The following is a 24912-nucleotide window of genomic DNA, read 5'->3' as shown; positions in this document are numbered from 1 at the left end:
GCAGCTTTCTTCTCTTCTCAGTCACACACCCTTCCTCTTCCTACCTGATCTGCCATCTCGCTGAATGTCCACGTGGTACCATTCCCCATCGTTGGCTTTCTTCTGAGTGGCTTTCACTTTGATGGTGCCCGAGCCCATGTCAAGCAGCAGGTACAGGTTGCCATCGAGGAGTTCCACAGCAAAGAAGTCCACCTTGGTGTTCTTCTGGCTCCGAGCATCCTTCCTCTCTTGGGGCTTGCCGTGAGTGAAGAGGATCAGGCCGTTGGGCTCGGTGGTGCGGAAGTCAAACGAGATGGAGCCCATGCGTTTGGTGTTCCACTTGGGCAAGCTGATATAAGCCTCGGGGGTCTCAAAGTTGATGGGGTCCAGTGTGGCCACATTCTCACACTTGAATACAACTTCGCCATATATTTTCATCTTGGTGTCCCCAATCCGGGCCAGGCGAGACAGCTCCAGACGGATGTCATTATTCTTATAAACAACCTGTCAAAAGCCAAACAAGTACCACATGAATCAATCTTGCAAACAGTAACCATCCATGGCTCACTGGGCAACCAGGAAAATGGCCCAAGAAGAGGCTTCAGGACACAATAATCTGAAACTATATAAGAAATATGAGATACAGCATTTGAAAAAGCATCTGAAGAGACCTCTGGGCTGCACACAAGCCCTGAATAAGCTTCTATAATTTCATTATATTCTTTTGTTTGTCTCCTTCTGGCCAATTTTTTGTGTTGTCAGAAAGTTATACAATATAAACTTGCAAGTAGAAATCAAGAGAGATTGAGTCACACAGATGCAAATACTTACATACAAAGATATTTACTGAAGTGTCTTTAGTTAGGAAAAGACTAGAAACAACCTAAGTGACCATCAATATCACACTGGCACATCTTTATGATGGACTATTATGCAGCCCTTAAAAACGAGGTCATGTTCCTGGTTTTGATGTGGATGCTCTCCAAGTAACATTTGTAAGTGAAATTAGCAAAGAACAGGACAGAGTGTGCATTATGTTAGCATTGTGTAAAGCATGTTTGTCTGGGGGTGTGTTATATGCATATATGCTCGTATATGCATAAAATGTCTTTGGAAGAAAATACAAGAAACTATAAAATTGTGACTGGGGAGTGGATTTGTGGGACTAATACTTAGGAGTGAAAGGGATACTTACTTTTCACCGTATATCCTGTTACATTATTTGATTTTTTTTTTTAATGTTTGGATGTATTACTTAAAGAAAATGATGGAGTGTTAAGAGTTCATGGGGTAGGAGATCAGTGTTTTGTTGCACATTGTGTGTGCCCTCTATATGCATATAGTGGGAGAATGAAAGACCCTAAAACACAACAAAATCTATTATGACTTTCTAAACCTGGTGTAATACTCAAAAAACAGGGATTAATCTTATTTCCCAAAATTAAAATTTCAAAAAGGTTTTGTTATCATTAGAACTGAATTTTGATGCAGTGCCCTGGGATGGGTCTCAGTCCTCTGATCTCTAGGCAATGTCACATCTATAGAATAAACAGCAAAAAAAATGGAAGGGAAAGGGCTGACATTGAGTATTGATTATGCAAACCACTTTGCTATGTCTTTTACATTACCTTATTCAAATTCTAAGTCAGGACCCAGATTTAGGTTCAAATCCCACATCCATTACTTATAAGCTGTGTGACCTTGGCAAAGTTATTTAACTTATCTTGGTCTGGTTTCTCCTCTGAAAATGGGAACATAGGAGTAAACTATTTCATAAGAGTGAAATGAGTTAATACATGTAGAGCACTTAGAAATGGCACATAGTAAAGACATAAAAATCTCAGCTATTTTGGGGTGGGTGGTGTAGTTGTTAATCTCATTTCATCCTTTCTATAGCCCACAGAAGGTTGTATTATCATCTCCATTTTCAGTAAAATAACAAGTCTTAAGTACTAAAATAAGTCTTACAATCCATCTCAGTGATAAAAAGTTAATTGGATGGGTCATTCCAGGACATATCATTTAATCCCTAACATCCAGCTGTAGATCTGTTTCCCTTCTCTCCTCCATCACTAGGAGAGAATCCAGCAGAGCTGTTTGCCTTTTAATATATAACTAATGAAAAAGAATTGAAAATGATTCACCTGCTGTATGACCTTGACCACAGGCCTAACCATAGTCAATGGCACTGAAAAGAATAATGACATTAATATTTACTGAGCACCTACTACCAGGTACTATGCTAAGGATTTAAAGCCTACCATCTATTACATCCTGATAATGCCCATTTGAGATACTTACCATCATTCCCCCATTTTACAGATGCAGAAACAGACGCAGAGAGTAGTTAAGGAACCAACCCACAGGCACACTAATAAGTGGCAGAGCGGTACTTGAACCCAGAGGCTCGGGCTCCAGAGTCCATGTGCTTTACCACCATAGACACTCACTCGGAACCAGGTCCCACTAGCAGCATCCATGAAGCTCATCTTTACTATTATGTGGAAAGTCATGCACGTCCGACTTCCCAATTCAAAAGCTGAATTTCTCATCTTAGCTCTACTGGACTGAGTGTGCAAAGGGGAAATACTGCAAGATCCTTAGGCAATCACTCAGTGAATGAACCAGAAAAGAAACAATAAAAGTTTAATGACTGGCAGCTTCTCCTAACTCCCACTATTATGCCCCAGCATGTGAGATCTCTCTGTCATAACCAAACTCTGGCTTTCTCTGCATTTGGGTTAAATGTCTACTACTAGAGCTCCTTGTAAAGGTTAATTATTAATGTATAACAATGGCTTATCCCAAAGGGACAGACAGAAGCTTGGCTCCATGGAACAACAAATGGAAAGAGAGCTCAGGCATCCTTGCAGGAGCAGAAGGAAAAAAGAAAAAGGGATGCGGGGTCCTGTGAAGAGGAACTCTTCTGTGAGAAGGGTACATAGCCGAGACTGGGACAGAAGGTGAATACTAGAATGCAGATTTCTGGAGAGACAGACAGGAGAATCAGGGCCAGAAATTGGCTGGAGAAAGATAACCAGACTTCTTTCAAAAGCTCTTTGAAGGTGAGCTCTCTATCTGCTCCACGGCCCTGAAATTACTTGTCTATTTATATGGAGTTTCCACACCTTTCTCACTGACAGTTGGGTAACCTATCTGAGTCTCATTTCACTCCTTTCCAAAGGCAGGAGCCTCAATACCTATTCTAGGAACTGCCCTATGTTTCCCTAGGCTGTTATCAAGATGAAGTGGGATGTTAAACATGGTAGAACATAGAAAACCCTAAGCTGGTACACAAACCTAGAAAGAAATCAAACCTTTGTCTCCAGCAGTTTTGGGGTTCTGCTGGAAAATGACAGGGGCCTGAACTAAGGTTCTGCTGAGGATCTCCTAAAGGGCCAGGGGGGCAGGGGTCTTGTAGCCCAGTGATACTCAATTGAGAACTCTATTGCTTGGAATCCTTGTCTTCCCCACCCATGTACCTGCCCAGTGCAGGATGATGGTCACAGCCATGTAGAAGTGTACCAGCACTTGGGTAGGGCGTGGAGGCAAGAAACCCTGCTGGACCCCCTTACAAGGCAAATTAGTATCTGGTACAGTGTTATCTGCAAAATCAAATTTTCAGCTAAATGAAAGTCCCTGCCTGATGACTGAACTAGGAAGAGATGTGATATCAAGTGACAGAAAGCAGCCTTGGCTGACAAGTCACCCCAATGAGAAGCAATTAAAGACAAAGTGGAAACAGCTCTCCATGGGGGAAGATGTCACACAGCCTGGGAGGCAGACAGGCAGAGTCAAAAAGAGTGACAAGCTGGTCTTACTTCCCCACCAATGGGCTTGTAAAGACTGCTATTTGGACTTGTAGCTCATGTTTAGGAGGCCAGACAGTAAAATAGTTGAAGACAGAGTCTCAGAGTTAAGACAGACTCTCTCAGAATATAATCTTTGACACAGAGGCACACAGAAACAATACCAGGAATAAAGCAAGCTATGAGAGCAGGAGCCATATAATAAAAATAGTTACCACCTATTGAGAGGCTCCTATGTGCCAGACACTGTAAAAAAATTATTGTATATCATCCACATTAAGCAAATGAAATAGGTGGCATCAGCGCCATTTTACAGAAATGAGGCTCAAAGGGGATAGGTATACCCGAGATCACAAAGCCCTTTAAGAGCATGACCAGGACTTGAACCCAGATCTCTCTGCACTGGCACAAGACCATGATCCCAGGGTGGCAGTTTCTAGGCTGTCTTGTAGTCCCTGCCTACCCATAGAGCAGAAACCCCTCAGTCAAGCACAAAAACCACACCCAGCTCCACCCTGATGTGTGAAGCCCTTCACACCTGGTATGTCCCCCTCTAATGAATTCCTAATCCTCCCCACTCAGGAGTCACCTTAGAGACCTCTGTATGAACTCAGGTGTTAGGGCTTCTGCATCTTTGCTCACCAGGTTTCCCAGGCTATAGTGCTTTCCTCTCCTCTCCAACCTCTTTAAATGGTTCCTCTTCACCAAAATCTATATCCAAACCCATTCCAGGCCACCGCTGTCTACTCTGGTCCTTGCTGATCCCCACCATTTGATAAACTTAGAATCCTTATATTGCCTGCCAGTGACGAAGCTGTCTGCCCTATTGCCCAAACCACTTGCCATGGCTGCAAAAAGGAGAGACTATGTTCATCTACATGATGCACTTTTCATGATGCTCTTTCGTGGCGCTTGAGGTATATGGCAGGTGCACAAGAATGAATCTAAGGGGTAGAGACAGTCCCAGCTCACAGAAGCATTTCTTTTCCCCCTCTTCCATCTTATCCCAGACCACTCTGTTTTCAGCTTCCTGAGAACATGTTTGCATCTATTCTGTTATAAATGCCACATCCATATGCACTCGAGCAAGGAAACTAGATGGTATGGGGGAGTGTGGGCATGTGTCCTAAAGTGTCCAGATGGCCTCTTGGTACTGTTTCTCCTGTGGAAGAAAAGGAGATTTACCACCTGGCCTTTCTTGTCTCTCATTTTTAAAGCATCTTTAATCCTCTGTGGGTCTACCTATAGGACAATTTCAATAAAAACCACTAGGTCAGCTTGTAAGATCATCAGTTATAGGTCCATCACTTGGTGACTGAGCGCCATTGCTCCGATCTAGGTCAGTGGAGGATGTTTGAAGGTCAGGACACTGAGGGACATTCTCTGAAGTGAAGCGTCTAAGCTACACAAAACAGAACAGTGGGAAGCCACCGTCAGGGTGCCTTGATGTGGAACAGCGTTGACTACAAATCCCAATAAAGCCTTTCAAATTTATACCTACGTGTGGAGCAGTTTACAGACAAGACAAAGACAAAGATACATTTAGCCCCCTCCCAAATTTAATCCTTTGACAATAGATAATAATGAAATGAGCTTTTTCTCTTCAGCTTTCAGGATGGTGCAGCTTCTAGATAAACTTTTGGACTAATCTTATTATCGTGTACCATTCCTACTCTGGGTAAAAGCATAAATAAGAAGCATTGGGAAAGAATCTTGCTTCTGGGGTTGCCACAGAATCACACATCCTACTTTCTCTACTCCTCTTCCCCTCTGTCCTTCAGGCAACTGGTGACTCTGGTCTGCTGTGATTCTCCCTCCTGTGAACTGTCTGCTCCACTCATTTGTCACTCAAAACACTCAACCTTGTTTTCTTTGAATAAGCACAGATCTTGTCTTTTCAGTAGATCTCAAACCAGTTTATCAGAAAAAATAGGCATTACATCTTTTAAAACCTGAAATAACACCTAGCTGTACAGGTGCTTAACAAATGCTCATATCTTCATTAAATTGGATGTTGGACTCAAGTGGCAGTACAGGGCAGTGGTTAAGATCACGGACCTCACAGTCTTACTAACTGGGGTTTGAGTTATGCTCCACCCTTGCCAGCTATGTGACCTTGGATGAAATAGTTAACTGGTCACAGCCTCAGGTTCTACAACTGTAAAATGCAGATAACAAGTCTCACTTCACAGGGTTGTTAGAAATAAATAAGGAAATATTATCATAGAGAGAAGTACTTGACACATTTCCTGGTGCTTCATAAGCACTTATTAAATGGTAGTTATCACTATTAATTTTGTTATTTTCTGTGAAAAGCTGGAACTAAATCAATAGATAGGATAGCCTGGCATGGAATCATTGGGAAGGAAAGATTCTCTCTGAGGATAAGTTCTAAGCCAACTGTCAGCTCAAGAGATAGGGCTGGAACTCGTGACAGACTCTGGATTCAACAAACTCCGAAGTAGAAATAAAAATTAAAAATTTTTATATATAATTGCCTAAGGTGGCATTTATAATATATGTAAATGCCTAATGGTGGTCATTCCTTGTTTGTTTCCCTCTCTCTCTCTCTCTCTCTCTCTCACACACACACACACACACACACACACACACACACACATCAAACACATGCACAGATTTAGGACTCATTATCATTAACAACATTTTCTATCAGAGCATACCACTGACCAAACTCCAACAGTGAAGTCCAAGCACAAATATGACAGCAGATGGTCCTCTTAGCTTCCAAAGTCAGAAGAACCTAATATTTGTCATGGCCAGGGCCACATCTGCATCTCTGGTCTTGCTAACAGGGGTCAGTAAACAAGCTCTGCCTGCTGAGCTACAGCTGACATCCAACCTGAGGCTCAAAGTCCCAACTGCTACATACCATGGATACCACCATTTTAATGCTTTATATTCTGTTAGCTGTGGTCAGGATCTGCCAAGGATAAAAACTAAGCACCAGAAACAAAAAATGGGACCGGAGTTTCAGACTTGCCAACCAGGAACGAAAAAACATCTAAGTTCTAGACCTCAAAATGAAGGTCAAAAAGACTCCAGATAAAGTCAAAACTAGTAGTAGAATGTTGGCAGTTAATTAAATTTTTAAAATGTTATGTGATCCAACACACCATGGTTCAAACAAAACATATCTGTAAGCTGGATCTCACCAGGGACCACCAGTTTATAATCTCTGATCTATGGTCCCATTTGTAAGAGAGTCGTCAGGAAGAGATAAATGGGACAAGCTGGAATAATAAGAAAACCACAGGAAAAACTCAGGCAAACTGATGTTGAACCAGTAAAGTCCTCAGTCTCTTCCTCATTTTGAAGAAAGCATCAAGCCATCTGGGCATGTATGCAGTACAGCCAGAGAGAGAGAGACACACACACACACACACACACACACACACAGAGAGAGAGAGAGAGAGAGAGAGAGAGAGAGAGAGAGAGAGAGAGAGAGAGAGCAGTGGACCAGTCAGTTACTCTGCCCTCATGAACCAAACGGCCATGGGTGCAGCCCAAGAGCCTTGCCAATAATGCAAGTCATTACCATCTGCACTCAAGACTTAGACATTTATTTGCCTGATGGATTCTTTGTGAAAGGAAATGATCAGATAAGTTTATGTTCAACTACAGATGAAGACACTAAGAAGTTGAAAAATATTTCCAACCCTTGGCACAATCACAGTGAGCTAACATCCATGCTAATCCTCCTCTTTTTGCTGAGGAAGACCGGCTCTGCACTAACATCTATTGCCAATCCTCCTCCATTTTTTCTCCCAAAGCCCCAGTATATAGTTGTATGTCATAGTTGCACATCCTTCTAGTTGCTGTATGTGGGACGCGGCCTCAGCATGGCCAGAGAAGCAGTGCGTCGGTGTGCCCCCAGGATTCGAACCTGGGCCACCAGTAGCGGAGCGCGTGCACTTAGCCACTAAGCCACGGGGCCGGCCCTCTTAGGACTTTTATTCAGTTAAAAGGCTGATCAGGATGTTCATGTATCCCATAGAAAAAATTTTCAGCCAATCAAGTTTGTAGTGTATTTAGGATACACCTAAATCCATGTAAATGTGTTAAATAACCACTATACCTTTAGCTCTAGACCCCGGAGGATACAAAGGAACATGAGGTATAATACCTGTCACCAACATGCTTAGGAAATGTTGGAGGATGCTTAAAGGGGGGATATATTTTATATCAGAATTGGAGTGAGATATATTTTCACTCCAATTAATGAATATGCAAGGGCCTGTGATCAGAAACTTGACTCAGATTGTATTTCTCTTCCCTTTGCTTTCCAGGAATGGCACTGTTATGGTCCTCTAGACTGCAAGCTTCATAAACACTGAAGCTGTATGTTTCTGTTGTGGTAACTAATGCATCCCCAGTGGTTAGCACAGTACCTGGCACACAGCAGAGACTCAATAAATATACACTCTAGCTTCTTGCATTTACACAAGTACTAAACAGACCTACCCAGTGAGCTCCTACATTTCATTCTGTCTTAGAATATTTGATGAGGGCACCAACCTGACTAGAATGTTACATGTCAGAAAGCAGAGAAACTAAGATCAGATGAGTAGGTGGTACCTGATTATGAAAAGCTCTAAAAATATGGACATTATGCAATTAGGAAAAAAAGGGAACCATTAGAGTAGAAAGGAAACCTTTAGCAGTTTCATTAGAAACTGACAACATTACACCTTCATTAGAAAGGTGACAACATTTAAAAGGTGCCTTCCTGAATCACTATGAATCTACTGTTATTTTTATTCTGAGGACTAGAAGTGACTCTAATCCTCTCACTGTTTTCCCTGGGGATAACACGTCATTCTAGGCCTAAAACCCTTCAATGTTCTCTATCAACTTCAGAATCAAAGACAGACTTTTAAACATTACATAAAAGACTCTTCCTGATCTAGTCCCCACCTCATCATCACCAGCCTTGCCAAAGTTCTGCGTTCTTCCAATAAACCATCCCAAGGATAAGCTTTACCTGAATTATCTATCTCGATAACTACTGTTCACCACTTGAGGCATAGTTCAGGTATAACTCCCTTTGGGAATCCTTTTCCAACATTCTTGCTCATGCCACTCCCACCCAGAGCTGACTTCCTCCTCTCTGATCCCATGACTCCATGTTCTAACTGCTGTCATAGAATTTATCATGTTGTGCTATAATTGACTATCTCATGCAATTATAGCTTCTCAAGTGGGGGAAACTGTGCCTTTCTTCTCTGTGTCTCCTAGTGCTTATCCCAGTACCTGACACAAAGTCAGTACATGTTTGTAGGAGGATGTGGAAGAATGGGGAGGAAGAAGGGCAAGGAAGACCACAAATACTACTTCCTGATTCCTCTAAGTCAATGAGAACTATAATGCAGAAAGAAGCCTCTGCATTCATTCTGCTTGACAATAAGTGATGAGATGAGAAGGTAGAAAGCTAAAGTATTACAGTTAAAAAGAATTTGATGAAACCACTGAATATTTAGTTGAGTTTTCCCTAGGTGTATGCTTAGCAAATGTGTTTGTATGTTAAGGCTATCAGTATGAACAGTTCTGTACCTCAGAGTAGCAACTGTCCTTAGTTTGTGTGTCTTGGTAGAACACTAATAGAAGAAAAAGCAAAAAACTATCACAAATTCTAGCAAGGTACTCTAAGAGATTGGCTGACAAAGCTCAGCACCAACACTGCCTCCCACTCTGGAGTATGTTAAGGGACTACTGTCCACCTCTTTATGACATTGTAGCTTGGACGGCCATAGAAAACATATGGAGCTTTTGAAACAGTACCTCAGAGCCTTTATCCTCTGTACCCAGAGTCAAAAAAGCAAGAATGCATCCCCACTAATGAAGCTGTTGGCAGTAGCTAGCAACTTATGGCTGCCACCAACTACCCTGAAAGAAGATAGATTACAGTAGGAATGCCAAATAGCTTTTGGAGAAAGAAATTATATGAAAGGCACAAAGGAAGAAGAACAGGGGAAAATACTATAAAAAGATTCAATGAAACAGAACCTTCAAGAAGTCTAACATAGTTGGCTAGAAATAATAGTAGCATATGAGAAAAGTAAGTATTCTAGGCAGCACAGAAGACAGAAGCAGTGAGTTCAGAACCATGGATAGTGACAAATTCTACTAAGAGATGCTGACCAATAGGTAAGTTCCGGGAGGAAACTCTGGGGCTAAGAAGGCAAGTTCACACAGGGGCTTTGTAGTTTATCCTCTTATAAAGTGAAGCCCATTCATTTATACAAAGTACTCATGGACCAGAGCTGTATGGCTTCCTGATGGCCAAGCAACTTCCAAAGAAGGAGATCTGCCTGTCAGAAGCAATTGCAAACTACTTCTTGCCTGGCCTGCTAAGCAGCTCTGCTTCTAGCCTAATGAAGGCTCTAATCAGATGGCTTTTCAAAGTGGTCCAAAGAGCCCTTCTGCAATCAGCAGAAGAGGTGGGAGAAGTGATAGGAAGAATATGCCAGAATCATTTCCAACCTGGTGCAAAAGACAGGAAATAAGAGTTGGGTTCAAACTAACAATAATATAGCTAGAAATGCAAGAACTCAAATTGATTTTTTTCTGAACATGTTTCTTTACCTTTTGTCAACTTCAAAATAGTCATGCAACAAAGGAGCCCCTCTTCGTTCTTGGGACTACCTTTCCAGGTGATGGTATTTAGCCCCAATACTTACACCTATGACTTTACATTACCTTTAGAGAATCTGGAGAGACCTGGGTAACCACTAGATGTCCCTTATGCTTTGCAAAACCAACCTGAAGTGAATTTCACTACCAGTTACACAAATCACATTTAAAGATAGCTTTTCTAAGTCTTGGGTCTTAAGTGTCAACTATAATTCCTATAATGACTCACTCCTTCTCCATATTTATATTATGTCCATTTCTATAGTATTTCAATGGTCTTTTATTATAAGATATTAAATTATAGGCAGAGGATAGGAAATTATGATGAATTAGAATTCTTTTAGAGGGAGAAATGATAGAGAACTGGCAGTGAGGAATATTGGAGGAAAGGGATAAATGATGCTTCAAGATGTCCAAAATTCATTATCACTTTTAGGAATGAAGTAAGTTTCAATATAAATGGAGAAACCCACAAGCTCAGTTTAAATTCAGATTCTCTATACAGTGGGCTCCTGGATTCTTAGATTCAATGAAACTAGGTATGGAAAATAATTTTAATTTCACATGCCAATTTTGATCAATTAAGAGTGGCTAGGACACGAAGTCGGAAAGATTGCTGTGCTGTGACCAATGAGCAATGTCTGAGATGGGTGTGAGAATGGGAATGGTGGCTCCCATGATGTGCATTTGCAGAACCTGAGTTAACCCTCTAGCTCTAAGCCTCCCAGATTTGGGATGATTGTGGGTGGCTGTGGTGGTGCTGATGGTAGTAGAAATAGAAAAGTAGCAGGAGCTAACATTAGTGGAGGGCCTCCTATGGGCCAGGCATTATTCTTAGTATGTGGCATATAATTATTTAATCCTCAAGTGATAATTATCTAAACCAAGATATGACACTACCTTTGAGAGTAAAAGAGGGTACTATTAATAATTCACCAGGAGAACAGATGTAACCCAGAACTTTCCAAGACCATGTGGAGTGGATGGCCACCCTATTTGATCCTCACAACAACTCGAGGCAGGAGAGGCAGCATAAACCACGATTAAGAGGAAATTTACTGAAGTCAAACTATCTGGATTCAAATCCTTGCTTTGATGCCTGTTACTGTGTAACACAGACAGGTTACTTAACCTCTCTGTACCTCAGTTTCCTCTTCTTTGAAGTGAGAGAATAATAGTACACTTACCTCATAGGGTGGTTGTGAGGATTAGAAGATGAAGTATACGTAAAGTGCTTAGAATAGCTCCTGGCACATGGTAAGTGTTGGTTACTATTATCTTCCTTTTAAAGCATTTAAATTTTAATATCTGCATAAAGTCACACAGCTGTTATGTAGTGAAGCCAGAATGAAATGCAGGTAAGTCTGGCTTGAGAGACTGTTCACTCAATAACTATTACTATCCTGCCTCTATACAACAGAAAAGAAATCGAGGTTTCTTTAAGATCCCTCCTTTAATCCAGCTTCCCAGCTGGTTGAACTATAAAAGAGACACTAGAAATGGTGGTCTATCCTGCCTGTGGCTAGGCTGTCAGGTTACAGTCAGGCAGGAACACTGAGGGAAGTGTGTTCACGAGCACCTGTCAAGGCCTTGCAGAAGATCTCTCCTGGGGTCCATGCTGTTCCTTAGGCTACATGACAGAGATGCAACGGAGATACAGAGGAGCCAGGAAGTGTCTGCATCCCAAGCTTAGCTACTGAAATTCTTCCATAATTCAAAAATTGGGGAAGTTCCTGCTCTGACCTTGCAGAGGTGGCCCACTCCAGACCTCTTCCTCTCTCTTGATACCACCTCAATTCCTCTCCCAGTGACCACCTAGATCCTTTGTGACCCTCCTGATGAAACAGATGGAAAAGCTACTGCTGGACACAGAAGAGTGAGTGCCAGGCCAGCTGAGCACACCTGTTCCCCCAGAACCGGACCATGATCCACCCAAAACAGAGCCAGATCATAGGAATTGGCTGCCACTGCTGACCTGCCAAGAACTCCAACCAGCACTTGTAGTTACTTAATCAACTCCTCAATAAATATTGTTTATTTTCATAATGAGATCTGGGAATGTTACCATAGACGCCTGCCTAGTGGCATGAAACTGACCTAAATTAGCCCCTTCCCGACAGCAGCTCCTGGCTTCTTTTAAATGGGGCATCAGTTTGAAAGCTGTTTACTCATGAGGTATGCCTGTAAGCAAATCAAGTTCCTAGAAGACTAAGCACTTTGAGTCTGCAAAGGGAAAGACATCTGTTTCTATAGGAGTTTGAATAATATTTCCCCAAGACATCAGGTCCTAATCCCTGGAACCTGTAAATATTACCTTATTAGAAAGGGGTCTTTGCAAATGTGGTTAGGGGTCTTGAGGTGCGAGTATGCTGTATCACCCAGGTGGGCTCTAAATGCAATCACCTGCATCTGTATAAGAGGGAGTCAAAGGGAATTTAGACACACACACAGAGAAGAAGGCAATGTGAAGGTGGAGGAGAGATTGGAAGGATGCAGCCACAAGTCAAGGAATGTCCCTGGCTACAGAAACCGGAAGAGGCAAGGAATAGATTCTCCCCTAGAGTCTCCAGAGGGAGCACAGCCCCGCCTATGCCTTGATTTCAGCCTGGTGAAACTGATTTCAGACTTCTGACCTCCAGAACTGGGAGAGAATAAATTTCTGCTGTTTTAATCCACCCAGTTTGTGGTCATTTGTTACAGCAGCCACATAAAATTAATATTCTCTTCCTCTGCTCATTCCCCAGCCCTTGTTAGAGTTTGATTTGCAGTAAAACCCCAGGGCAAGGTCTGCCTACTTTGAGGTTTGCCATAAGTGGACTTCTCAGATTTAGAGAGTAAGAATCAAATAAGAATGGAAAATTCTCCAGGCGTATCAATACTGGTAATCCACTCCTGCTTTTGAGTGCTCATTCAGTCTCTGAAGTTTAAATTACCAGCTACACTTAGCTACCAGGTTTTTAATGCCATAGCTTTATCTAGTTTATATAATATAGAGAAGCTGCCTGACTCTCATAACCCACCATAACTGGAGTTCAAATCAAAGTAAAAATTAAATACAAGAATTAAAGCATGAATTATGTATAATTCATTGTGCTAGAAGTTACCTAATTTTACCATACAATCTCTTACCTGAAAAACTTAGAATCTTCTGGGGAAGACAGACATGTATATTGTCATTCAGTCACCAAGCATTTATTGAGCTACTACATACAAAAGACCATGCTAGGAAATGTGCGGGATACAAGGAAGAAGAAACACTGGCTCTTCCCTCAAAGAATTTACTCTATTAAAGGAAACATACATAAACACATTTATTCAGTTATTTACACACTCATTATCTATTTATTCAGTGTCATGCTGTGTGAAAATACAAAGATGAAAAAGATACAGCAAAGAAGTCCTCTGTTAGAAGGGGAGACAGAAAAGTAAGCAACTTGCATGACAAAGGTTTTTTAAAAAGTATTCTGAATTATCATGAAAGCAGGGATGAGCTCCTAATTCAACCTATAGGCAGGGGGAAGGGGCAATCAGAAAATGCTTTCCAAAGGATAGAGTACTAAGGTGAGACTTGATAAATGAGTGGCATTAGCCAGGAGATAGAGGAAGGTAAGAGAAATAGCATGGGCAAGGACAGACAAGGGTGAGAAACTTTGGCATATTCATAAATTGGAGAGTGATCAGTGTGGCTGAATTACATATAGAGGGATTGATGGTGGAGAAGGAGACCGGATAAGACCCCAGAGGACTTCCTACATCAGCTGAGAAGTTTCAACTTGATCCTAAAGGCACTGGAGGATCACTCAGGCAGAAGAGTGATGAGGTCAAGTTGTCATTGTATAAATATTAATCTGGTGGCCACATAGGAAACGAATTAAAAGAACATAAGAGAAAAAGTAGAACAACTCAAAAATCTACAGCAATATTATATATAAGACCAAAAGTATGAAAAGTACAATGAAAAGAATTATTATTGGCTTGGGGAGGAAATGTGTGTCAGGGAGGGAAATGCATAAAGAAAATGAAAAATAGATGATTAAGCTGATAAAATAGGTTTGTGCCAAATCACAGTCTTAAATATGAGGATCCAGAGCAAGTATTTGAGCAGAGGAAAAACATACTCAGAAACAAGATTCATGAAAGATAATATGGCAACTGTGTATAGGGTATTACAAAAAAATCCAAATAAGAGAAAGTAATGCCCAAGTCTTGAGCAGTGATGGTGAAAATGGAAAAGGAGGGGGAGATGATAGAAAAATTTCAGAGATAAAGCTTATAAGATGACTTTTTTTTGTTTTGTTTTGTTTTGTTTTGGTGAAGAAGATTAGCCCTGAGCTAACTAACATCTGTTGCCAATCCTCCTCTTGCTGAGGAAGATTGGCCCTGGGCTAACATCCATGCCCATCTTCCTCTACTTTATATGTGGGACGCCTGCCACAGCATGGCTTGAGAAGTGGTGCATAGGTCCACGCCCGGGATCCAAACCTGCAAACCTCAGGCTGCCAAAGCAGAGTGGATGAACTTAACCACTACACCACTGGGCTGGCCCTGATAGGATGACTTTTAAAGAGATAAAGCTTGATGACTTCTTGGAGGCTCTAGGAATGCTGTACTTGCCAGGTCTACTGACGTGTCCAGTTCTCCATCTAATACTGATAATGAAGAATAGATACTAAGTGCCAAGAACTGTGATAAATGCTTTATATTTAGAATTTCCTATAATTATCACAATTCCATAAGGTAGCATCATTATCTAATTTCACAGATGAGAAAACTGAGACTAGGAGAAGTCACATGACTTGCCCAGGCTCACAAGGCTTTCAAGTGGCAGAGCTAGGACTTGAACTCAAGTCCATCTGACTCCCAAATGTATACTCAAAGCCATTAGGCTATATGGCTGGCCTATGTATTCCAATTACTTTGGACAAAACAGTTTAGAAACAACCTTTATTCAAACACGATGCTATTACGATTTCTCAGGAAATCATCCCCATCTAGGGAATCCTATGATCACAAACAAAACCTCAACAAAGACTTGTATATTGCTGCATATTTGAATCAGTAGTCATTCCATTTACCAACTTTCCTTGGAATCCAAACCAGCAGCTGGAAATTTTGGCACCGTCTAGTCAGGCCAAACTGAAGTGATCAAGGGGACAAGAAAATAGGCAAGGAGCCTAGGGAATACATGGTGATTGGGGGACCTTCCTATTACCAAGATCTAACTGATGTCCTGAGGAGAAGCCAAGCCTTTGGAAAAACCTACCCACTCTTACCTCTGGCTCCTTGATCTTTAGAGTTTATTTTGGGACCGGCATGGAAGTATATACTATCAGACATACTTTCATTATATGCTTCCTAAGGAGGTGTTGACACTAAAAAAGTATAGTAAAGGGTTTCTACCTGCAAACAAAGCAAATAGTATGTAATTTAATTTATGGTCCAGAGTTTTCCAAGGACCTTTCCTGGAACTGTCATAGCCCTGACCCACACAGTCACTATTTTCCCCATTTCTAATGGGCCATTTACTGGCCATGCCCTTGTCTAGGTTTTCTTTCATCACAGAGGCAGAAAATATTTTCTTGCCTGACATAATTTTGACCAGCAAGTGTCTTCTGTATTTACCACAATCCAAGGATTGAGGAGAGATGTGACTAATGGCATCCTCCTCCCTGGCCTCCTCATGGGCTGCCCTGAATAAAATACTGACACCACAGCCTGTTGCACCTGAAAGATTGTCAGGATCTATCTGGGGCTCTCTCACTCTTATTCAAACTATGAATGCACAGAAAAAGGTAAAAATCAAGAGAGACTAGAGTGTCCCTAGATCTAGGGCAAAGAGGCAAGGCATCATCTTGAATTCTATCAGAAACCCTAAATCTATTGCTTAACACTTAATAATGAGCAGAGAAAGTGGAAACTGGCAATGGGATAAATCGAGACACTTAGATTTTTATCTCTATGGCTTTTATCACTGGATTCCATTTGTCTGTGTGGCTAGAGGATATACTTCCAAAAAAAATCAATAAAGGGAATTTTGTTTAACCACAGATCAAAGAGGAGAGAATATTTATACCTTGTCCTGCAGCATTCAACCGTGTTTTAACTTAGTTGCTTTCTAAGTAAAACATATTTAACTCATGAGTAAATAATTCTAAAATAAGATTACTAATGTCCTAATAATTAAATTTAAATAGGCCTCAGTCATCAGAACACTCAACACAGTCATGCGCTGCATAATGATGTTTCAGTCAACAACGGGCTCCATATATGATGGTGGTCCCGTAAGATTAGTAGCATATAGCCTAGGTGTGTAGTAGGCTACACCATCTAGGTTTGTGTAAGTACACTCTATGATGTTCACACAGTGACAAAATCGCCTAATGACACATTTCTCAGAACATATCCCTGTCATTAAGCGACACATGACTGTATCTGTAAAATAGCTACATTTTTTTCTATCACTCTCTTCTCAAAATTCTCTTTTCCAGGGTTTCCTGACTGTACGCTTTCCAAATAACTCTTTGATGACTCATATTCAACCTCTGTCATCAGCATCTTTTCTAAATTCCTTAAAAAGAGGCTTTCCCCAAGCGTGTGATGAAGGTTCTCTTTCCCCTTTTCCCTACTCAACCTCACTTGGTAATTTCACCCACTCAGATATCTTCATCTCTAGACCTAAACACTTTCCAAAGCCCCAGGCCCCAAATCTGAATTGTCCACCAGAACAATTCATCTATTTAAAATTAAAATTCTCTACAGTACTTAAAAATCAACCTGCCTAAAAGCAAACTCATCAGTTCCTCCTCTTGACTTCCTTATTTCTGTTAATGGTCACCCAAGTTCAAATTTTTGTAGCTATATCTGATCTTTCCCTCCTCATTGCCCCTAGTATCAATTTGCTACCAAGTTCATTTGATTCCATGCCCAACAAGTCTTTCACATTCATTTTCTCTACTTCATTCCTGCTGCCACTGGTCCTATTTAGGCCTCCATTTATTTAATCATCCAGTAAAACAAAGATAAAGAACTTATTAAATGTTAGGCTCTATAATGAATGACATGGTTCCTGACCTTAAGGAGCTTACCTTTTAGTAGAGGTGTTATACATGTAAACATATATATGTAGTGATGTTAGAAGAGGAATATGTAGTGGATTCTCCATGCAGAATGGTCAATTCTGCCCTGGAGAGATGGAGTCGGGATTAAGTCTCACATGGACTAGTACAATACAGCTTCCTAACTCATCCTAATTCCAACTCCTATGTCTCTGCTTCAATCTATCCTTCACGCTGCTGTCCTATACTTGGTCAGTGGTCCACAACATGATGATCCAGAAAAGAAGGAACAATTGAACGAAGACAGTGGCAATGTGGAAGAGAGAGATGAGTCAGGTCAACAGGCCTTGGGAATAAGTGGGTCTTGGAAGGACGTTTAAGAAAAGAAGGGGAAACAATAATGACTTCCAAGTCTCTGGCTTGGTTAACTAAGTAGACATCAAGTCACTGATAGAAGGAATTCAGTAAGAGGAGTGAGAAGTGCTGGAGAGGAAGAAAGGAGGGAGAGAGGGAGGAAGGGGGAAAGTGAAAGAAGAAAGAAGGGGAGGGACCAAGAGATCAACAGATCACTAGAATTAAAAATGAGCCAAATTATACTCCAGAGAAGGGGTGTCATAAGACCACATTATTCCTAGCTTCAAGTAGGAGACACTCCACTTTTATTCCATTTAATATTAAGATATATAGTCACCACTTTACCCTGCATCTACATTCCAGGACTATTCATCTACATATGCTTTTCATAGCTAACCTGAATAGAGAAGAAACTTCTGCCAAATTATTCTAGTGACACCATATATTTGTAGTCTGAATCACTTGTATTCTCTCTGAGCACTTCTTTTTCCTCCTGATTCTCTGTAATCTTTCCGAGGAAATTGAACTGAAAGAACTTAGGGCATGAATCATGTCCATCTTTGAAGTAAGCACTCAGTAAGTACTCAACATATAATCACAAGTGCTGTCAATATGTCCTGCTATACTAAAATGCATGCCCCTCAAGAGATCCAACCAAACTATTAAAATATCAAAATAATTAATCTAATGAGGTCTAATGGTGATAATGATTATTTCGTTAAGGATGATGGTGAAATTGATGATGAAGAGGAGGAAAGAGGAGGAGGAGGAGGAGGAGAAAAAGACAGTGATGATATGGCACTGACAATATCTTTAAGTCAGCTTTAGAGAAATTTCAAAACAATGCGAGGAAACAATAGCCAAAAGAATAGAAAAGTGAAGAGCATCACTCCCATTTATTTGAGATAAAAAACCATTATCCTAAGTGTTCCCAAGTTCTTAGGCTATATATTTAATCAACTACAGTATAGTCTACTGCAAACGTGGCCTGAAAGTACAGAATGTGAACTACATATTTAGGAGAACACAGAACTTGAAGAAAAACCTCTTGAAAAGATGTTGAAACTCTCTTCCTTTGATTTCTATGACATATAATCTACTCAACCTATTTTCTCCCATTTCTTAACTAGCTACTCTTTCTTCTCCTGATTTTATTAATGTGTTCTTCCCTAAGGCTCAACCTTGATCTTCACTCTTTTTTCCTATCAGAACTCATCTACATCCCCACTCCTAACTCTTTCTCTACACAGAGGGCTACTAAATATTTATGCCAGCTCTGATTTTTCTCTATGTTCAGACTCATATCTCCAACTAATACTTGAATATTTTCCATTTGACTTCCTTTCTCTTGGGTCAAAATATTTCAACAGACAAAATCATCATTTTGACCACAAACCTACTCCCCCTCCTGACCTCCTATTTTCTTTTTGTAATTCCATTTATTTAAACTAAAACAAAAACAGTTCACGCATTTCATCCACCCCATCTCTGGCCTCTGGCTATCACCAATCGGTTCTCTGTATCTATGAGCTTGTTGTGTTATTTACTTATTTATTTTAAGATTCCACATGTAAGAGAGATCATATGGTATTTGTTTTCCCTGCCTGACTTATTTCACTTAGCATAATATCCTCGAGGTCCATCCATGTTATTGCAAAAGGCAAGATTTCATTCTTTTTTATGGCTAAATAATATTCCATTGTGTATATATATACACAACTTCTTTATCCATTCATCCATCAATGGACACTTAGGTTGTTTCCATATCTTTGCTATTGTAAATAATGCTGCAGTGAACATGGGGGTGCATATATCTTTTTAAATTAGGGTTTTCGCTTTCTTCAAATCACTACCCAGAAACGGACTTGCTGGATCATATGGTAGTTCTATTTTTAATTTTTTGACCTGACCTTCTAACTTCTGGATGCCATGTTCCTCCTCATTACTGACCTCATTTTACTGCTCTGATTACAGAAAAACTCTTCCAAAAGTTTTCTATACTTACTTTCATCAATTCCACTCTTACCTTTCTCTCCTCAATCCACTTCAAATTAGTCTCTTGCCCACACTACACCCCTGGAGTGATCAATCACTTACCAGAACCGATAATTAACTCTCATTTCCTTTGACCTCTCAGCACTCTCTTCTACTTGCAAGATTTACTTCTCAAGGTCTTTTAAGATTCCACACTCTCTTGTTTCTCTGTCTACCATTATAATATCTCTCTCAGTTTCCTTTGTTGGCTTCTCCTCTAGAAGACCTATACTAGTTGAGAGCCCCAGAGTTCTGTCTTTGGCCCTCTTCTTTAATCCAACTACATTCTATGAGTCCCATTACTTTAAATATCATATATATTTTGTTGATGCTCAAATTTATATCTCTAGCCATAGATTTCCTCTGATGATCAGAGTCATATTTCCAACTGTCTTTTGACATCTCCACTTAACAAGCTTTTATTTTTTTTTTAATTTTTTGTTTATTGCAGTAACATTGGTTTATGACATTGTAAAAATTTCAGGTGTACGTCATTATACTTCTATTTCTGCATAGATTACATCATGTTCACCACCAAAATACTAATTACAACCCATCACCACACACATGTACTGAATTATCCCTTTCACCCTCCTTCCTCCCCGCTTCCCCTCTGGTAACCACCAATCCAATCTCTGTCCCTATGTGTTTGTTTATTGTTGCTATTATCTACTACTTAATGAAGGAAATCATACGGTATTTGACCTTCTCCCTCTGACTTATTTCACTTTGCATTATACCCTCAATGTCCATCCATGTTGTCACAAATGGCTGGATTTCATCGTTTCTTATGGCTGAGTAGTATTCCATTGTGTAGATATACCACATCTTCTTTATCCATTCGTCCCTTGATGGGTACTTAGGTTGCTTCCAAGTCTTGGCTATTGTGTATAATGCTGCAATGAACACAGGGGTGCATGTACCTTTACAAATTGGTGTTTTCAAGTTCTTTGGGTAAATACCCAACAGTGGAATAGCTGGATCATATGGTAGTTCTATCCTTGATTTTTTGAGGAATCTCCATACTGTTTTCCATAGTGGCTGCACCAGTTTGCACTCCCACCAGCAGTGTATGAGAGTTCCCTTCTCTCCACATCCTCTCCAACACATGTTGTTTCCTGTCTTGTTAATTATAGCCATTCTGACGGGCGTGAGGTGATATCTCATTGTAGTTTTGATTTGCATTTCCCTGATAGTTAGTGATTTTGAACATCTTTTCATGTGTCTGTTGGCCATCTGTATATCTTCTTTGGAGAAATGTCTGTTCAGGTTTTTTGCCCATTTTTTAATTGGGTTGTTAGTTTTTTTTGTTATTGAGATGCATGAGTTCTTTGTATATTTTGGAGATTAAGCCCTTATCAGATGTATGGTTTGCAAATATCTTCTCCCAATTGTTAGGTTGTCTTTTCATTTTGCTGATGGTTTCCTTTGCTGTGCAGAAGCTTTTTAGTTTGATGTAGTCCCATTTGTTTATTTTTTCTATTGTTTCTCTTGCCCAGTCAGACATGGTGTTTGAAAAGATGTTGCTAAGACCGATGTCGAAGAGCATACTGCCTATGTTTTCTTCTAGAAGTTTCACAGTTTCAGGTCTTACATTCAAATCTTTAATCCATTTGGAGTTAACTTTTGTGTATGGTGTAAGGTAAGGGTCTACTTTCATTTTTTTGCATGTGGCTATCCAGTTTTCCCAACACCATTTGTTGAAGAGACTTTCTTTTCCCCATTGTATGTTCTTGGCTCCTTTGTCAAAGATTAGCTGTCCATAGATGTGTGGGTTTATTTCTGGGCTTTCGATTCTATTCCATTGATCTGTGTGTCTGTTTTTGTGCCAGTACCATGCTGTTTTGATTACTATAGCTTTGTAGTATATTTTGAAATCAGGGAGTGTGATACCTCCAGCTTTGTTCTTTTTTCTCAGGATTCCTTTAGCTATTCGGAGTCTTTTGTTGTTCCCTATAAATTTTAGGATTCTTTGTTCTATTTCTGTGAAAAATGTTGTTGGAAGTTTGATAGGGATTGCATTGAATCTATAGATGGCTGTAGGAAGTATGGACGTCTTAACTATGTTAATTCTTCCAATCCAAGAGCACAGAATATCTTTCCATTTCTTTGTGTCTTCTTCAATTTCTTTCAGAAATGTTTTATAGTTTTCAGTGTACAGATCTTTCACCTCTTTGGTTAAGTTTATTCCTAGGTATTTTATTCTTTTTATTGCAATTGTAAATGGGATGGTATTCTTAATTTCTCTTTCTGCTACTTCGTTGTTAGTGTACAGAAATGCAACTGATTTTTGTATGTTGATTTTGTATCCTGCAACTTTACCATATTCGTTTATTACTTCCAAAAGTTTTCTGGGGGATTCTTTAGGGTTTTCTATATATAAAATCATGTCATCTGCAAATAGTGACAGTTTCACTTCTTCCTTCCCAATTTGGATCCCTTTTACTTCTTTCTCTTGCCTGATTGCTCTGGCTAGGACTTCCAGTATTATGTTAAATAGGAGTGGTGACAGGGCATCCTTGTCTGGTTCCTGTTCTTAGAGGGATAGCTTTCAGTTTTTCACCATTGAGGATGATATTAGCTGTGGGTTTCTCATATATGGTCTTTATTATGTTGAGGTACTTTCCTTCTATACCCATTTTATTCAGAGTTTTTATCATAAATGGATGCTGTATCTTGTCAAATGCTTTCTCTGCATCTATTGAGATGATCATGTGATTTTTATTCTTCATTTTATTAATGTGGTGTATTACGTTGATTGATTTGTGAATGTTAAACCATCCCTGCATACCTGGAATAAATCCCACTTGATCATGGTATATAATCTTTTTAACGTATTGTTGTATGTGATTTGCTAGTATTTTGTTGAGGATTTTTGCATTGATGTTCATCAGTGATATTGGCCTGTAATTTTCTTTTTTTGTGTGTTGTCCTTGTCTGGTTTTGGTATCAGGGTAATGTCAGCCTCGTAGAATGAGTTAGGGAGCTTCCCCCCCTCCTCAATTTTTTGGAAGAGTTTGAGAAGGATAGGTATTAAGTCTTCTTTGAATGTTTGGTAGAATTCACCAGGGGAGCCGTCTGGTCCTGGACTTTTATTTTTGGGGAGGTTTGTGATTACTGTTTCGATCTCCTTACTGGTGATTGGTCTATTCAAATTCTCTACTTCTTCTTGATCCAGTTTTGGAAGGTTGTATGATTCTAAGAATTTATCCATTTCTTCCAGATTGTCGAATTGGTTGGCATATAGCTTTTCATAGTATTCTCTTATAATCTTTTGTATTTCTGAGGTGTCTGTTATAACCTCTCCTCTTTCATTTCTGATTTTACTTATTTGTGCCTTCTCTCTTTTTTTCTTGGTGAGTCTAGCTAAAGGTTTGTCAATTTTGTTGATCTTTTCAAAGAACCAGCTCTTGGTTTTATTAATTTTTTCTATTGTTTTTTTGGTCTCTATTTCATTTATTTCTGCTCTGATTTTTACTATTTCCCTTCTTCTACTGATTTGGGGCTTGGTTTGTTCTTCTTTTTCCAGTTCCTTTAGGTGCATTTTTAGATTTTTTATTTGAGATTTTTCTTGTTTGTTGAGATAGGCCTGTATTGCTATAAACTTCCCTCTTAGAACCGCTTTTGCTGTATCCCATAAATTCTGGCATGTCGTATTTTCATTTTCATTTGTCTCCAGGTATTTTTTGATTTCTTCTTTGATTTCTTCATTAACCCAGTCGTTGTTCAGTAGCATTTTGTTTAATCTCCACGTATATGTGGCTTTTCTGATTTTCTTCCTATAGTTCATTTCTAGTTTCATACCGTTGTGGTCAGAAAAGATGCTTGGTATTATTTCAATCTTCCTAAATTTATGGAGACTTGTTTTGTGGCCTAATATGTGATCAATCCTGGAGAATGTTCCATGTGCATTTGAAAAGAACGTGTATTCTTCGGTTTTTGGATGGAATGCTCTGTATATATCTACTAGGTCCATCTGTTCTAGTGTGTCGTTTAAGGCCAATGTTTCCTTATTGATCTTCTGTTTGGATGATCTATCCGTTGGTGTAAGTGGAGTGTTAAAGTCCCCTACTATTATTGTGTTACTGTCTATTTCTGTTTTTATGTCTGTTAATAATTGCTTTATATATTTAGGTGCACCTACATTGGGTGCGTAGATATTTACAAGTGTTATATCCTCTTGTTGGATTGTGCCCTTGATCATTATGTAATGCCCTTCTTTGTCTCTTTTTACAGTTTTTGTTTTAAAGTCTATTTTGTCTGATATGAGTACCGCTACCCCAGCTTTCTTTTCATTGCGATCTGCGTGGAGTATCTTTTTCCATCCCTTCACTTTCAGTTTGTGAGTGTCTTTAGGTCTGCAAGTGTGTCTCTTGTATGCAGCATATATATGGGTCTTGTTTTTTTATCCAATCAGCCACCCTATGCCTTTTAATTGGAGCATTTAGTCCATTGATGTTTAAAGTAGCAATTGATAAGCATGTACTTACTGCCATTTTTTAACTTTTTTTTTTTTTCCTCAGTGTTTTAGTAGTCCTTCTCTGTTCCTTTCTTCTTCTATACAGAATTGATGGTCACTTTAGTTTGGCCTCTGTCTGAAAGCTGTACTCTTTAACTCCCCTCCTCCCTCCTTTTATGTTTTTGATATCATATCTAACCTCTTTTTTGTGCATTTGTATCCATTACATTCTTATCATGGAAATAGATAATTTTTCCTATTTGTGGCCTTCTCTTTTCCCCTTAAATAGGTCCCTTTAACATTTCTTGTAGCCCTGGTTTCTTGGTGACAAACTCCTTTAATTTTTGCTTGTCTGGGAAATTTTTGATCTCTCCTTCCATTTTGAATGATAACCTTGCTGGGTAGAGTATTCTTGGCTGTAAGTTTTTTCCTTTTAGCACTTTAAATATATCGTGCCATTCTCTTCTAGCCTGTAAGGTTTCTGCTGAGAAGTCAGCTGATAGCCTTATGGGGTTTCCTTTGTATGTAACTTGACTTTCTCTTGCGGCTTTTAGGATTCTCTCTTTAATTC

At 39.7% G+C, this 24912-nt stretch overlaps 1 protein-coding gene across 1 annotated transcript in view; it reads right to left on the bottom strand.

Moving 5' to 3' along the window:
• Positions 1-24912, bottom strand: part of NRXN3 (neurexin 3) — a 1476736-nt gene that overhangs the window by 1039410 nt on the left and 412414 nt on the right. Inside the window, 1 exon segment of the mRNA XM_058567468.1 lies at positions 45-483. Within this exon segment, the coding sequence (XP_058423451.1) occupies positions 45-483 (439 nt within the window).

Source organism: Diceros bicornis, chromosome 24 (genome assembly GCF_020826845.1).
Source record: "Diceros bicornis minor isolate mBicDic1 chromosome 24, mDicBic1.mat.cur, whole genome shotgun sequence".
NCBI classification, from domain to species: Eukaryota; Metazoa; Chordata; class Mammalia; order Perissodactyla; family Rhinocerotidae; genus Diceros; species Diceros bicornis.
The sequence above is the reverse complement of the archived record's forward strand: the minus strand, read 5'-3'. Positions and strand labels throughout refer to the sequence as shown.